The sequence below is a fragment of the Bufo bufo genome, chromosome 9, assembly GCF_905171765.1.
Source record: "Bufo bufo chromosome 9, aBufBuf1.1, whole genome shotgun sequence".
Taxonomy (NCBI): Eukaryota; Metazoa; Chordata; class Amphibia; order Anura; family Bufonidae; genus Bufo; species Bufo bufo.
In genome coordinates, this window is record NC_053397.1 from 146,778,701 (window position 1) to 146,794,233 (window position 15,533).

Below are 15,533 nucleotides of genomic sequence, written 5' to 3' on the forward strand. Positions count from 1 at the left end.
AAAGGGGTTAAACTAGGGACTGGGGAGGGGGGGTAATTACGTTACAGGATGTGAAGATAGTGCAGATAGAGACCGGGGGCAAGGTAATGGAACTGGGAGAGGAATGGCAGGAGGGACTAGAACAGTTCAGAAGGAAAAGTGTAGGGTAAAAAATATACATAAATCTCTTAATTTTATGTACACTAATGCCAGAAGCCTAACTAATAAAACTAGTGAACTGGAATTAGTGATGTGTGAGGAGGACTATGACATAGTGGGAATAACTGAGACATGGCTGGATGATAGCTATGACTGGGCAGTTAATGTACAGGGTTACAGTCTGTTTAGAAAGGATCGTCAAAACCGGAGGGGGGGGGGGGGTCTGCCTTTATGTAAAGTCCTGTCTAAAGCCCACAGTCCTGGAAGATATAAGTGAGGGACATGAACATGTGGAGTCACTGTGGGTGTAAATACATGGAGGAAAAAACAATAATAAAATACTAATAGGAGTTTATTATAAGCCACCTAATATACCAGAGTCCACAGAAAATCTGCTACTAAACGAGATAGACAAGGCGGCAAATCATAATAAGGTGGTTATTATGGGGGACTTCAACTACCCAGATATATACTGGGAAACTGAAACCTGTACATCCCATAAATGAAACAGGTTCTTGGCAATAACCAAAGACAATTACCTTTCCCAACTGGTTCAGGACCCGACTAGAGGGATGGCCATACCGGACTTAGTATTAACCAATAGACCTGACAGAACAACAGATGTGCAGGTTGGGGGACACCTGGGAAATAGTGACCATAAAGTAATAACCTTCTAATTGTCATTCAAAAGAGTGTTTCTTCAGGGAGAAACAAAAATACCAAACTTCAAAAAAAGCTAAATTTAGCCAACTAAGAGGCTATAGGCCTAACTACCTGGGACAAAGTCCTCAAAAATAAAAATACAGCCACAAAATGGGATATTTTTAAAAGCTTCCTAAAATCTAATTGTGAGAGGTATATACCGTATGGGAATAGAAGGTTAAGGAACAAGAAAAAAAACAACGTGGATAAATAGAAATGTAAAGAAAGCAATAAATGACAAAAAGAAAGCATGTAAAATCACTAAAACAGGAAGGTAGTGAGGAAGCACTGAAAAACTAAGGAAAAAAATTGAACATGTAAAACATAAATAAAAGAAGCCAAACTAGAGACCGAGAGATTAATTGCCAAAGAGAGCAAAACTAACCCTAAAATGTTTTTCAATTATATAAATGGTAAAAAGTATAAATCTGAAGGTGTCGGCCCTTTACAGAGTAATGAGGGTGGGGGGGGGGGGGGGGGGGAGTTGCAGAGAGCGATGAGGAGAAAGCAAACTGTCAGGGCCGACACCTGTCTGACCCAGGAAGAAGTACAGCGGTGTCTTAAAAAGATTAAAATAGACAAATCGCAGGAACCAGATGGCACACACCCCTGTATGCTAAAAGAATTAAGTAATGTCATAGCCAGACCCTCATTTCTGATATTCAAGGACTCTATACTGACAGGGAGTGTTCCACAGGATTGGCACTTGCATATGTAGTGCCAATCTTTAAAAAGGTCCAAAAACAGAGCCCGAAAACTATAGGCCAGTAAGTTTAACATCTGTCGTGGGTAAATTGTTTGAAGGTTTTCCAAGAGATGCTATCTTGGAGTACCTCAATTAAAATAAGCAAATAACGCCATATCAGCATGGCTTCATGAGGGATCGGTCATGTCAAACTAATTTAAATCAGTTTCTATGAGGAGGTGAGTTCTAGACTTGACCGCAGCGAATCAATGGATGTCATATATCTGGACTTCTCCAAAGCATTTGACACTGTACCACATGAAAGGTTAGTATATAAAATGAGAATGCTCGGACTGGGAGAATATGTCTGTATGTGGGTAAGTAACTGGCTCAGTGATAGAAAACAGAGGGTGGTTATTAGTGGTACACACTCAGATTGGGTCACTGTTACTAATGGAGTACCTATTCTCTTCAATATATGTATTAATAATCCTGTAGAAGGCTTGCATAGTAAAATATCAATTTTTGCAGATGACACTAAACTGTGTAAAGTAATTACTGTCACTGTGATGTCACTGTGTGTATAATCCCTGCGCTGTGACGTCACTATGTGTATAATCCCTGCGCTGTGACGTCACTGTGTGTATAATCCCTGCGCTGTGACGTCACTGTGTGTATAATCCCTGCGCTGTGACGTCACTGTGTGTATAATCCCTGTGCTGCAGCTGACAGAACTGATATCCCTTCCCCAGGATGTTTGGTCCGGGCTCATTCATCTCATAGAACTGCAGCTATGAAATCCACAGCGTATTGCAGCAAATACCAGCAAAATAGATGAGATTTTACCAAAAATCCTCACACTTCATAAAATCCACACGGAAATGAACCTACTGTGCACATTTCAAATCCGCACCGTGGTCATATATGATTTCACCACGTGTAACTGATCGTGGCTGAATTCCACAGAAAATCCACACGCTACATGTAGAGTTTGATAAAAATCCACAACAGGTAATCCTCTGTGGAAAATATTTCCATTGGAATTACCCTAGGAATACTGAGGGGCCTTCCAGCTCTCTCATGGATTGCCACCAAGCTTTCCTGGTCTCCTAGTCCTGAGGAGAACATATCTCAGTACGGGAACATATAGAGAAGTTATCAGATGATTTAGCCATTCAGGAGTCTTATGGCAGCTCCTAGGAGAACTGTGTGGTATACAGCCTGTCACCCAGCTTTCCTGAGGAGAATATATCTCAGTATGGGAACATATAGAGAAGTCATCAGATGATTTGGCCATTCAGTAGTCTTAGTTCTCATAGGAGCTGCAAACCGGCTTCCCAAGACTCCTGAATGGGTAAATCATATGATAACGTATCTAAATGTTCCTATACTGAGATATATTCTCTTCAGGAGACCAGGAAAGCTGGGTGACAGACAGCCTGTATACCACACAGCTCTCCTAGGAGCTGCCACCCGGCATTCTGTGTGGTATACAGGCTGTCACCCAGCTTTCCTAGAAAGGGAAAGAACTAAGAAATTGCCGAATGGTAACTGCAGGAATGGAGCACGGAGCAGGAATGGCCACCAGTTGTGGCTAGCAGGAGCTCCGGCCTAATGACGGCAGCAGGTATGCAGCTCCCCGCTGGGTTCATGGCCGTGCTCGAGGCCAACTTGGCAGTAGCAGGCAGACATTACAAACTTTGAGCCTACCGGATAAGTGCAGAGCGCATCATTTACCGCCGCAGAGCCGGCCGTGCAGGAACCTGGCAGCACTTGGTGTCCTGGGATGTTGCGCTGCCCGATCATGTCCCCTGCTGTATACAGCAGGAAGAATGATGATGGGCCGATTGTCTTTCCTCCACTTGTCAGCGAGTGCAGCACTGCTACCTGTGCTCCCGCTCTGCCTCCCCTGCACTAACTCTTCTTCCCCCGCCGAGGCTCTCTTAGGGCTCTTTCACACCTGCGTTCTTTTCTTCCAGCATAGAGTTCCGTCGTCGGGGCTCTATGCCGGAAGAATCCTGATCAGGATTATCCTAATGCATTCTGAATGGAGTGAAATCCGTTCAGGATGCATCAGGATGTCTTCAGTTCCGGAACGGAACGTTTTTTGGCCGGAGAAAATACTGCAGCATGCTGCGCTTTTTGCTCCGGCCAAAAATCCGGAACACTTGCCGCAATGCCGGATCCGGAATTAATGCCCATTGAAAGGCATTGATCCGGATCCGGCCTTAAGCTAAACGTAGTTTCGGCGCATTGCCGGACCCGACATTTAGCTTTTTCAGAATGGTTACCATGGCTGCCGGGACGCTAAAGTCCTGGCAGTCATGGTAAAGTGTAGCGGGGAAGCAGTATACTTACCGTCCGTGCGGCTCCCCGGGCGCTCCAGAGTGACATCAGGGCGCCCCAAGCGCATGGATCATGCGATCGCATTGGACATGTCATCCATGCGCATGGGGCGCTCTGACGTCATTCTGGAGCGCCCCGGGAGCCGCACGGACTGTAAGTATACCGCTCCCCAGCTCCCCGCTCCTACTATGGCAACCAGGACTTTAATAGCGTCCTGGCTGCCATAGTAACACTGAAAGCATTTTGAAGACGGTTCCGTCTTCAAATGCTTTCAGTACACTTGCGTTTTTCCGGATCCGGAGTGTAATTCCGGCAAGTGGAGTACATGCCGGATCCGGACAACGCAAGTGTGAAAGAGCCCTTACCGGGACACGGGCTCTGATGTCTGCCGGACAGTTATCACATAAGTACCGGCCGGGCTCTGGTAAAGGCTTCGCCATTTTTAACTGCCCTGGAGATGACGCACTGCGACATCAGCACGCTGCGACCGATAGACGGCGAGAGAGAGTGGACAAACCACAATGGAGCCGAAAGCTGAGGGGTCCGGGCAGGGTGGCAGTCCGAGCCTGGGCGCAAGTGATTTAAAAAAAAAATACGGTTTCATTTTGCTCGCGGTCCTAACCCTCCAGTGGCTGCGCCTATTTTCAAGCAGGGGCAAATACCCAGGAGCCAGGACAAAATTCCTAGTCGCCATGGCGACCTGGCGTCTGGGATTTGTCGAGCCCTGAACTAAAGTAATAACTGGAATGGGGGGACTACAGTACCCTGAAAGATTATCAACATTAAGGTTATTCCCTTTAGAAAAAAGACGACTGAGGGGAGATCTAATTACTATGTATAAATATATCAGGGGTCAGTACAGAGATCTATCCCATCATCTATTTATCCCCAGGACTGTGACAAGGGGACATCCTCTGCGTCTGGAGGAAAGAAGGTTTGTACACAAACATAGAAAAGGATTATTTACGGTAAGAGCAGTGAGACTATGGATCTCTCTGCCTGAGGAGGTGGTGATGGTGAGTTCACTAAAAGAGTTCAAGAGGGTCCTGGATGTATCTCTGGACTGTAATAATATTAGAGGTTATAGCTACTAGCAGGGTTGTTGCGGGTATCGAAATTTCAATACCCAATCGATACTTTTGTCCCGGTATCGATACGATACCTGGATTTCCATTTTTTCAAAACTGGGCTGCGCTGCTGCGCAGTCTAGTATCACTGAACATGAGCGCGCTGCTGTCGGCGCGCTCATGTTCTCTCTGCAACACAGGGGAGAAGGAAGCAGTCTCTCCCTCTCCCTGTGCTGCTGCTGCCACCAATGAGAAGAGAGGGGCGGGCGCACTGCGCCACCAATGGGAGTTCCTTCTTCCTGTGCTGTGATTGGACAGAGCTACAGCCAGGGAGAAGGAACGCCCACTAGAGAAGCTGATGTCTCCTCCCCATTGCTCTGATAGTAATTAGCATATGGAGCAGGAGAAAGTAATGGGGCACAGCGGGCGAACGGAGCGGCCCCATTAGGAATAATAGTAAGTGCTGGGACATCTCTGGGCGCCGCTCTGTGTAGCCTAATACTTAAAGTCTGGACCCATGTAAGGTCGTCTTTAACACATAATACAGGAGGCTAGAGTTGTTGCGATACCAAATTTTTGATTCGGTTTCGATACCATGAAAAAGTTTTGCGATACTCGATACCACGGGGAAAAAAATAAACCAAAAAAGCCACGTGCATTCCGCAGTTTAAAAAATGGCGCAGTTTTTATTTATTTTTTCTGTTCCGGCCTTCACTGCATAGATTTTTTTTATATTTTTATAGTTTGAACTTTTCTGACGTGGCGATATGTAATATGTTTATTATTTATAAATTTTATATGGGAAATTGGGAAAAGGGGGTGATTAATACTTAATATTTTGGTGTTTTTTTTTTTTTTTACACTTTTTATTTAATAACTATTTCCCCCCTTAGGGGCCAGAACCTGGGATCTTTCATCCCTTGTCCTATTCACCCTGATAGAGCTCTATCAGGGTGAATAGGACTTCACACTGTCCCTGCTGCTTTGTGCTTTGTGCACACAGCATCAGGGATGTTACCATGGCAGCCAGGGCTTCAGTAGCGTCCTGGCTGCCATGGTAACCGATCGGAGCCCCAGGCTTACACAGCTGGGGCTCCGATCAGAAGCTGCCACTGCACCACCAATGAGGGGGAGGGGAGAGGACCCTGTGGCCGCTGCCACCAATGATTTTAATACTGGGGGGTTGAGAGGGGCCGGCGCACTGTGCCACCAATGATTTTAATGGGATGGGGGGTTGAGGGGGGGAGGGTGCACTGCGCCACCAATGATAATTACCCCTTAATACAGGAGGCCGGTACTGGCAGATCAGTGGCAGTTAACCCCTCAGGTGCCGCTGATCGCAGCTCCCTGTCAGGGGCAGGGTCCTGTATTATGTGGTATTATAAAGTCTACTTTTCCTGGGTCCAGACTAAGTATTAGGCTACACAGAGCGGCGCCCAGCAATGTCCCAGCACTTACCATTATTCCTGGGCGCTGCTCCTCTCCTGCTCCACATGCTAATTACTATCGGCGTAATGGGGAGGAGACATCAGCTTCACTAGTGGGCGTTCCTTCTCCCTGGCTGTAGCACTGTCCAATCACAGCGCAGGAAGAAGGAACGCCCACTAGTGAAGCTGATGTCTCCTCCCCATTACGCCGATAGTAATTAGCATGTGGAGCAGGAGAGGAGACAGTGATGGGGCACTGCGGGCGAACGGAGCGGCGCCCAGGAATAATGGTAAGTGCTGGGGTATCGCTGGGCGCTGCTCTGTGTAGGAAAAGTCCTATCATCTCTGTGTAGGAAAAGCCCCTCCATCCGCCCCTCTCTCTCACAGGGGGAGGAAGGACAGCTTCCTTCTCCCCGTGCTGCTGAGAGAACATAAGCGCGCCGACAGCAGCACGCTCATGTTCAGAGATACTAGACTGCGCAGAAGCGCAGCCCAGTATCGAAAAAATGGAAATCCCGGTATCGTATCGATACCAGGACAAAAGTATTGATTGGGTATCGAAATTTCGATACCCGCAACAACCCTACAGGAGGCAGGTGCCAGCAGCAAAATCGCATAGCCGGTACCCTGCCTGACAGGGAGCTGCGATCAGCGGCAGTTAACCCCTCAGGTGCCGCTGATCTGCTGCCAGTAACCGCCTCCTGTATTAAGGGTTAATTATCATTGGTGGCGCAGTGCGCCCTCCTCCCCCTTCAACCCCCCCACCCTATTAAAATCATTGGTGGCACAGTGCGCTCGCCCCTCTTAACCCCCCAGTATTAAAATCATTGGTGGCAGTGGCCACAGGGTCCCCTCCACTTCATTGGTGGTATAGTGGCAGCTTCTGATCGGAGCCCTAGCAGTGTAATCCTGGGGTTCCGATCGGTTACCATGGCAGCCAGGACGCTACTGAAGCCCTGGCTGCCATAGTCTGCTCCCTGCTGCTGTGTGCACTATGCACAGAGCAGCAGGGAGAGTGTGAAGTCCTATTCACCCTAATAGATCTCTATCAGGGTGAATAGGACAAGGGATTAGAAGATCCCAGGTTCTGGCCCCTAAGGGGGGAAATAGTTATTAAATAAAAAAAAGTGTAAAAAAAAAAAACAAACACCAAAATATTAAGTATAAATCACCCCCTTTCCCAATTTCACATATAAAATATATAAACAATAAATAAATAAACATCACATATCGCCATGTCCGAAAAGTCCAAACTATTAAAATATAAAAAAAATCTATGGGGTGAACGCCGGAACAGAAAAAATAAATAAAAACTGCGCGATTCGCCATTTTTTAAAATGCAGAATGCACGTGGCTTTTTTGGTTTATTATTTTTTTTGCGTGGTATTGAATAGTATCGAGTATAGCAATACCGTTTTATGGTATCGAAATCTAATAAAAAATTTGGTATCGCAGCAACTCTAGCTACTAGAGAGGGGTCGTTGATCCAGCAAGTTATTTGACTCCCTGATTGTAGTCGGGAAGGATTTTTTTCCCCCTAAAGTGCCTTCCTCTGGATCCACTTGTAGGATAACAGGCTGAACTGGATGGACGGATGTATTTTTTCAGCCTTATAAACTATGTTACTATGAGACAAAGTTTGCCTACACAGAGACAATACATTTTATGTACGGAAACATCATTAATGACAAAGGGGGAGATTTCTCAAGTAGAACTGGCTTAGTTGCCCAAATTAACCAATCAGATTCCACCTTTCATTTTCCAAAGAAGCTGTGAAAAATGAAAGGTGGAATCTGATAGCTTAGTTGTCCATAGCAACCAAAGTCTACTATACACCAGTTTCATAAATATCCTCTAAAGTTTGTGAATAAATCAACTTCAGATCTATGATCCGAAGCTCGATTGGCCCAAGCCTACTGGTGACCTATCTACAGAATAGGTCACCAGTATCTGATCGGTGGTGGGCCAACACTTGGGACCCCCTCTCCCCAATCAGCTGTTTGAAAAGGCTTTCCCAACACTCACCGAGCACCCCACATTGTATAGCGGCTGTGCATGGTATCGCAGCTCAGCCCCATTCACTTGTATGAGGCCGAGCTGCGCCTAGGCCATGTGACTGATGACCGTGAAGTCACTGACCTAGGGAAAGCTGCAAGAAATACATAGCCTGCCTTCTCAAACAGCTGATCAGCAGGGGTCCCAGATGTCGGACCCCCACCAATCACAGAGGATAACAAGTCTTGGAAATCCCCTTTAATAATGCAGATTGACCTTACAGTTGTCATTCTTTCAGCAGGAGCCAGCTGTGGCCTGTGAGCAACTACAACACAACTGCACAGAGTGGTTGTACCCGAAAGGCGCCATAACTGCCATTATAAGGGTAGAGTAATGTGAGCCCTATGCCCAGCGCTGTCTGACACTACTGTGTGCAGGGAGAAATCTAAACGGAGCACAATGGCTGCCAGCATTAACCCCATAGTTGTATCATGCTCCATACTCATTACTTTCCAAGGATTTCTGAATACAAAGCACAGACACCAGTCGCACTGTCACTGCCATGCCTCACCATTTTCGCCGCCCCTGGAGCACAAACCGATATGAAAACAGCGTGAAGATCTCCTGCTCCACGAAAGGCGTCGGACACCCGAAACGACTCTGTCACCAAGGCAACAGTCACCATCCACTGCGCCTGCGCATGGTCGAGGTGCCGAGAACGGGTTATATAATATGTTAACATTAAAATGTGTTTCTAATTTTCAAGTAACGTTAACTAGACCTTCATTAACCAAACAGCGCGACTTTTCTCCACAGTTATCAATGTATCAACCAGATACCTCCGCTGCCAACGTCCGGTTTTGGTTTCGGCTTTAGAACGAGGCTTGGAACGCATACGTTTACACCGCAGAAGCAAGAAGTTGTGACGTAAGAACGTCTGGAAGTGGGACTTGCCGCAGAAAGGATGTGCACTAGAGGTGCGATTCACGTTTTTATCGGAGCCCCATCTGTGCCATGTGGAATAGAGGGATCAGTTTCAGAAGGCCACACAGCAGTTTGGGAAGACATCCCATTTACTCATAAGATGCAGGATGCGTCCTTACAAAGTGGTGGAAGCCACCTAATATCTTCACACCAGGTGCTGAATGGAGGTCAAAATGGAAAGACTGAGCATGGAAAACATGCATGTGATGGTCACCCAGTACTGGCGGAGCAGTTTGGCAGAACTTGTGACCAGGAGTGTGATTTTGGGCAGAAAGTGGTTACCGATGACATAGCAATTGTTTCAGATTTGGTTTCTAGCACAGAACTCTGTCATATAACACATGCTGTACAGAAACCTGTAGGAAAGGAGGGCGAATTCCAAGATCCTGATGTCATCGAAAGTGATGTCTGCCGTACAATATCTGCTGAAACCGAGTTCCTCGCCGTTCTGACATCTAGTCAACTTGCTGTAAAATGTCCAGACAACAACGGAACAAAAGGCGCCAATCATACTGAACTGAGAAGGTCAGAATTGATGGCACCAGACATCTTAGTGGAGGACCTCACCACAGGATCTGAATCTCAGGAAAGTTTTACCTGCTCCTCTGATCTCTTCACAACCACATCTGATGAACTGCTTAACAAAAAGTCATTAGAATCTCAGACAAACGAGGAGGGATTGTTACTAATCAAAGATGAGTCTGCTGCACTGCTAGGTAATAATGCAGATTATCTTGGGAGTGCAAGCAGCAAAAGGAAGAAAGATTTCACTGCTTCCTCGGCACCTTCTCACCATAAACTGCAATCTAAGAAATCGAAACAATCCACATCACCAGTAAAGTATACTATGGAAAGGTATGAACGTGGGCAGACGACTCCTGGAAAGCCTTTGGCTCTTCTGAATCATTGCTCTGAAAAGAACAAAGACTACAGTATCATGGTGGTGGTGTTGCAGCCCTGTCATGTCAAAGAAATCAAGGTCAAAAGTGGGCCAAGTATTGGTTCCACTCTTCCATTAGCAACAATTGTTGTTATGGACCAGTCTGAGGTTAAACAGAAAGTGTTGATGTGGAGAACTGCTGCATTTTGGAGTTTAGCTTTACTTCCCGGTGAAGTAATTGTGCTGACAGATGTATCCGTTTGTGAAGATAGGTGGACGGGAGAGATTTTTCTTCAGTCTAGCTTTAGAAGTAAACTAATTAATTTTGGAAGCTGTTCTTCTCTCCTCTCGGGAGAAAGTTCTCATCCTGTAGAGCGTCCTGCTGTGAAGGAGTTACTAGACTACCTTCAGAAAAAGCATTCCTATTTAAGTGAGCTTTCTCCACGACAGCCCCAGAGGCTAGAACACATACAGCACGTTAGCCTTGCTGATCTTCAGCCAGAATTATTAGTCCATGCCGTTTTGAAGGTGAATAACATTTCCATTCTTAAGGAATCTACATATCATTTTAAGGGATTGCTGCAAAATAAAATCATTCTTACTGTTGAACAAGTCAAAGGACAAGCAAGTACATTGGTACTGTGGGGAACGTGTGTCACATGGAGTGATCAGATCCACCTTAAAAAAGATCATATCTGGATCTTTAAATACTTACTCTGTAAGAAGAACATCATTTCAGGAGATCTGGAATTACACACTACCCCTTGGTCATCCAGTGAATGTTTGTTTGATGATGACCAAAGGGCTCTAGATTTTCGGAAGAGGTACAATATATCCTCAGCAAAGCATATGAGCCTTTTGACCATGATTGATGACAGGTATTCAGGAGAAATCCAAGTTAGAGGTAGTATAATGCAAATAGAATTTAACATTTCAGACAAGCACAAAATATTAATAAAGCATGAAACTTCCGTTTCTGACATTCTGAAGTCTCTGCCGGATATTATATACACAGGGTGTGGGAAATGCAGAAGAGAGCTAAGGATTGATGACAACAATGTGTATGAGCAGTGTTATGTGTGCCTACCCTTCAACCATGTAAGAAGTTTCTATAGATCAGCACACATGACTGTGGTGGGTGACGACTGTTGTGTACGCGTCCAAGTGCCACCAGATATTCTTGAGATTGTGTTTTTAAATATCTCCCCTAACCTATTAGACAAGGTTTTTTCCAGCTGTACAGATGTCACATATGGGATGGTAGTGGCAGATCTGTGCTGCTCCCTGTTAGCACAGACTGGAGAATCTTTTGTGTTCACTATAAGAAGTCAGTTCATGCTTGATGAAAACAGCATACCATTGGAGGCGGACTTTCACCTTTCAGATTTTCATCTTGACTGTATATAAACCTTGTTAGATGACGTGATTACATACATGTACAAATACGATTGTAGCATTTGTAAAGCTGAAGATTTATTTTTATAAATATAAGCAATAAAATGTGTATTTTCAGACATGTTTTGGTGGCACAAATAGAGATGTACACAATATAAGGCAGGTGGTTTGTCTGGTCATTATATGTATTGTGAGGGATGAGAATCCATTTTCTATAAACATGTCCTCCATCTTGTGTATATGGGAGATTTAGGTCAAGTCCTAAATGTAGCTTACAGGGTTAAATAGACAGATAATAATGTCTAAAAACACACAGTTTCCTCTCAAGCAGAGCTATCTGTCTGAGCCTCACAAAGTGCGGGGGGGGGACGACGACCTACGTATGGTCTTATGATCTATATCTTATAACCGCAAATGTCATGTTATGTTTTTTTTTCTGTTTAAAGTATATATTATTGTGATCTTGTCTTTGAATTAAAGAGAGAAATCAGATACAACTATATCCAATACTTGTGTCAGTTTCCCGAGCGCTCAAATCCATTTTTAATTTGGATTCCAACAATCATAGGTAAAGGGATATTTCCCTAACAAAATCATGGCCCCCAACGTGGGGCTAAACTAAAGGACACTTCATCTGGCCTCCGACAAATTGGATGTTCCAGTCCTGGATTTGCAGATATAAGAAATAGCGCTAAAAGGTAAGAGACTTTATCTTACACTATATCTGTGTCTCCCTGAGTGGTTTGTCCTGTTCGAAGATCTGGTGATTGAATGTATGTATAAGTCCTTTTATAGTTGAGCCTATTTTTGGTAAGAACCTGAAAATGACTATGATTGTTGGATTTTGAGACCTAAGAGATGGACAGTTTCAATTGGGAAGTCTTTGGTTTAGTTTTGGTATATTCCTTATTTGTTCTTTATTGTATTTGGAAAATCTTGGAGAATTACAGGAAGGGTAATCAAAGTACTCGGACTCCAATGTCCGGTTTGTGAGGTTTCGATTAGTTAAGAAATTTAGTAACAGAATACACTAGGTAAATATAGTGGGGAAATTCAGAGGAAACTGAGGGAAAATAGACGTCTGAATAATTGTTTAACTTTCTGTGGAAAAAGATTGACATACAAAATGGGGAACAATTTCAGTATACCAGAGGGTTACAAAACAGCTAAGACTTTAGTTGAAGAGAGGGAAGGAAAAGAAGGTCTGAAAAATATTGACAGAGTGTTGAAGAAGGTAGGCATGAAGGATGGAAATTTGAATGTGGATACTTGGGAAAGTACATTGTGGTTGGATAAAGGATCATGGATGTGAAGTAGTTAATACCTGGGTTAAAGTGGCAGGGGAAGTTGAAACTGAGGGGTGGTGAGGAGAAGTAGTCAGAGGTAGACTGTTGTATACTCAGAAATCAAAAGACAATGACGCTGATGAACGACCTCCCACATATCCAACTGCCTCTAGACCTCCAAGTGGAAATGAACCTGAGGGATGGACTTGTAATGTCTGTGGTAATCAGAATCCAGACTGGGTCAATGCAGGGCCGGTGCCACCCATAAGCAAAGTAGGCCACCGCGTAGAGCGTACTCTTGCTGGGGGCGCCCGCGGTGGCCTACTTTGCTTATGGGTGGCGCTGGCGCCGGCCCTGCATGTAAATCCTCCTCTCCTAAGCAGTACACATGTATAGACGAGCTCACTGCTTTCTGTTCTCTGGAGGCCCCGCCCCTTCCTGTGACATCACGCCTCCCAGAATCACATGACCAGTGAAGGGTAAGTGACCGGAGATCCTGTCCTGTGTTCTGGACCTGTGACTCCAACCACCATCATGCTTCAGGACCAGCCCCAGATGTCATTGCAGCACGCCAGACCTGCAGGGTATTGCGAAGTGAGGTCACGGTTATGGGCGATCGAGGGTTACTCACTGTATTGGAGGAGAACCCTGGGCAGGCATGCGGCAGTGAAGGAGAGGTAGACACAAGTTCCTCTGGGGCACACTCTGGATGTAGGGACCAGACCTGATGGTGGATGAGGTGCCCTGGATGTTGCAGGTATTTTGAGTGCCTGAGGCAAGGTCCCTTTAAGGATCGTGACGCCAGTGCCTGTAACGGTGGCACACCGATTTGTAGGAGCAATAAGTGAGGTACACAGGTGATATAGTGAACCAAACGTTGCTTTACTTTGAACAGTCCAACTTTATACAATAAGATGATGATGATGATGCAGTCCCTTATATTACAGATGTCAACAGCAGGTTTATTTTCAATAATGGCAGGTATTAATCATGCAAGATACTTGGAGGGTAAACAGTTAATGCTTAGCAGACCTTTGCTGCACTATCCCCTTTAGCTATTCTAGCTGGCTGGATCCCACGGCCCGGATGCCTAAATGCTGGCTTTAATCCTTGGTAGAAATTCTTTCTCCAGTATTGACTCTTGACTTTAACTTATAATACTCCTGCTCATCAGGTTACTTATCTGAACTTGTTGTATTATTCCTGTTGTGACGGGAGCTGCAGGTTTCTCCCAGGAGGTAGATTCTTCTTCTGGGTTAACTCTACTGAGCTAACTTAGCCTCATGAGCTTCAGGCTGACTACATTACTCTTCTAGCCACCTGGAATGAACTAACTCACCCCTGTCTGGGCCTACCTATATATACTTAGGGCTCTCTAGCTCCCTCTAACGTCTAGGAGGCTAAACTACACCCTAACAGGCCTGACACCCAGATAACACAGGGAAATGCATATTAAACATCACATTAATGCAAAAGACATGTTAACCCTTGTGTAGCACCCACCTTTACCTAGTGGGACACTACATCATTATAGGGTTAAACAGAAGGGGAGAATTGAGGGAGAGCAGTGTGTGTGCAGGCAGCAGGGGGAACAGTGTGTGTGTGTGTGCAGGCATTAATATCTGCTACCAATGCTACCTCTTAGGCCTCATGCACACGACCGTTGTGTGCATCCGTGGCCGTTGTGCCGTTTTCCATTTTTTTTCGCACCATTTTCCAGCCGTATCCGTGATCCGTGTTTCCTGTCCGTCAAAAAAATAGGACCTGTCCTATTTTTTTGATGGACAACGGTTCACGGACCCATTCAAGTCAGTGGGTCCGTGAAAGAACACGGGTGCACACAAGATTGGCATCCGCGTCCGTGATCCGTGGCCGTAGGTTACTTTCGTACAGACGGATCCGAAGATCCGTCTGCATAAAAGCTTTTTCAGAGATGAGTTTTCACTTCGTGAAAACTCATATCCGACAGTATTTTCTAACATAGAGGCGTTCCCATAGTGATGGGGACACTTCTAGTTAGAATATACTACGAACTGTGTACATGACTGCCCCCTGCTGCCTGGCAGCACCCGATCTCTTACAGGGGGCTGTGATCCGCACAATTAACCCCTCAGGTGCTGCACCTGAGGGGTTAATTGTGCATATCATAGCCCCCTATAAGAGATCAGGGGCTGCCAGGCAGCAGGGGGCAGACCCCCCTCCCTCCCCAGTTTGAATATCATTGGTGGCCAGTGTGCGGCCCCCCCCTATTGTAATATCATTGGTGGCCAGTGTGCGCCCCCCCCCCCCGTCCCCCCATTGTAATATCATTGGTGGCCAGTGTGCAGCCTCCCCTCCCCCCGATCATTGGTGGCAGCGGAGATTCCGATCAGAGTCTCAGTTTAATCGCTCTGGGGCTCCGATCGGTAACCTTGGCAACCAGGACGCTACTGCAGGCCTGGTTGCCATGGTTACTTAGCAATATTACAATATTAGAAGCATCATACTTACCTGCTGCGCTGTCTGTGACCGGCCGGGAGCTCCTCCTACTGGTAAGTGACAGGTCTGTGCGGCGCATTGCTTAATGATCTGTCACTTACCAGTAGGAGGAGCTCCCGGCCAGACACAGACAGCGCAGCAGCCAGCAGG

General features: G+C 45.7%; 2 protein-coding genes across 2 annotated transcripts in view; one reads left to right on the forward strand and one right to left on the reverse strand.

Annotated features, from left to right (window-relative positions):
* Window positions 1–9,087, reverse strand: part of TTC26 (tetratricopeptide repeat domain 26) — a 131,149-nt gene extending 122,062 nt beyond the window's left edge. Inside the window, exon 1 of the mRNA XM_040407768.1 lies at window positions 8,932–9,087. Within this exon, the coding sequence (XP_040263702.1) occupies window positions 8,932–9,045 (114 nt within the window). The 5' untranslated portion in view covers window positions 9,046–9,087. The remainder of the gene's footprint in view (window positions 1–8,931) is intronic.
* Window positions 9,088–9,261: 174 nt separating this feature from the next.
* Window positions 9,262–11,787, forward strand: SHLD2 (shieldin complex subunit 2). The gene has a single exon (XM_040408319.1). The coding sequence runs from the start codon at window positions 9,325–9,327 to the stop codon at window positions 11,629–11,631; it is 2,307 nt and encodes a 768-aa protein (XP_040264253.1). The 5' UTR covers window positions 9,262–9,324; the 3' UTR covers window positions 11,632–11,787.
* Window positions 11,788–15,533: the final 3,746 nt, after the last annotated feature.

Coding starts and splice junctions, on each gene's coding strand:
- SHLD2 (XM_040408319.1), top strand. CDS start 9,325: ATGTGCACTAGAGGTGCGATTCACGTTTTTATCGGAGCCCCATCTGTG.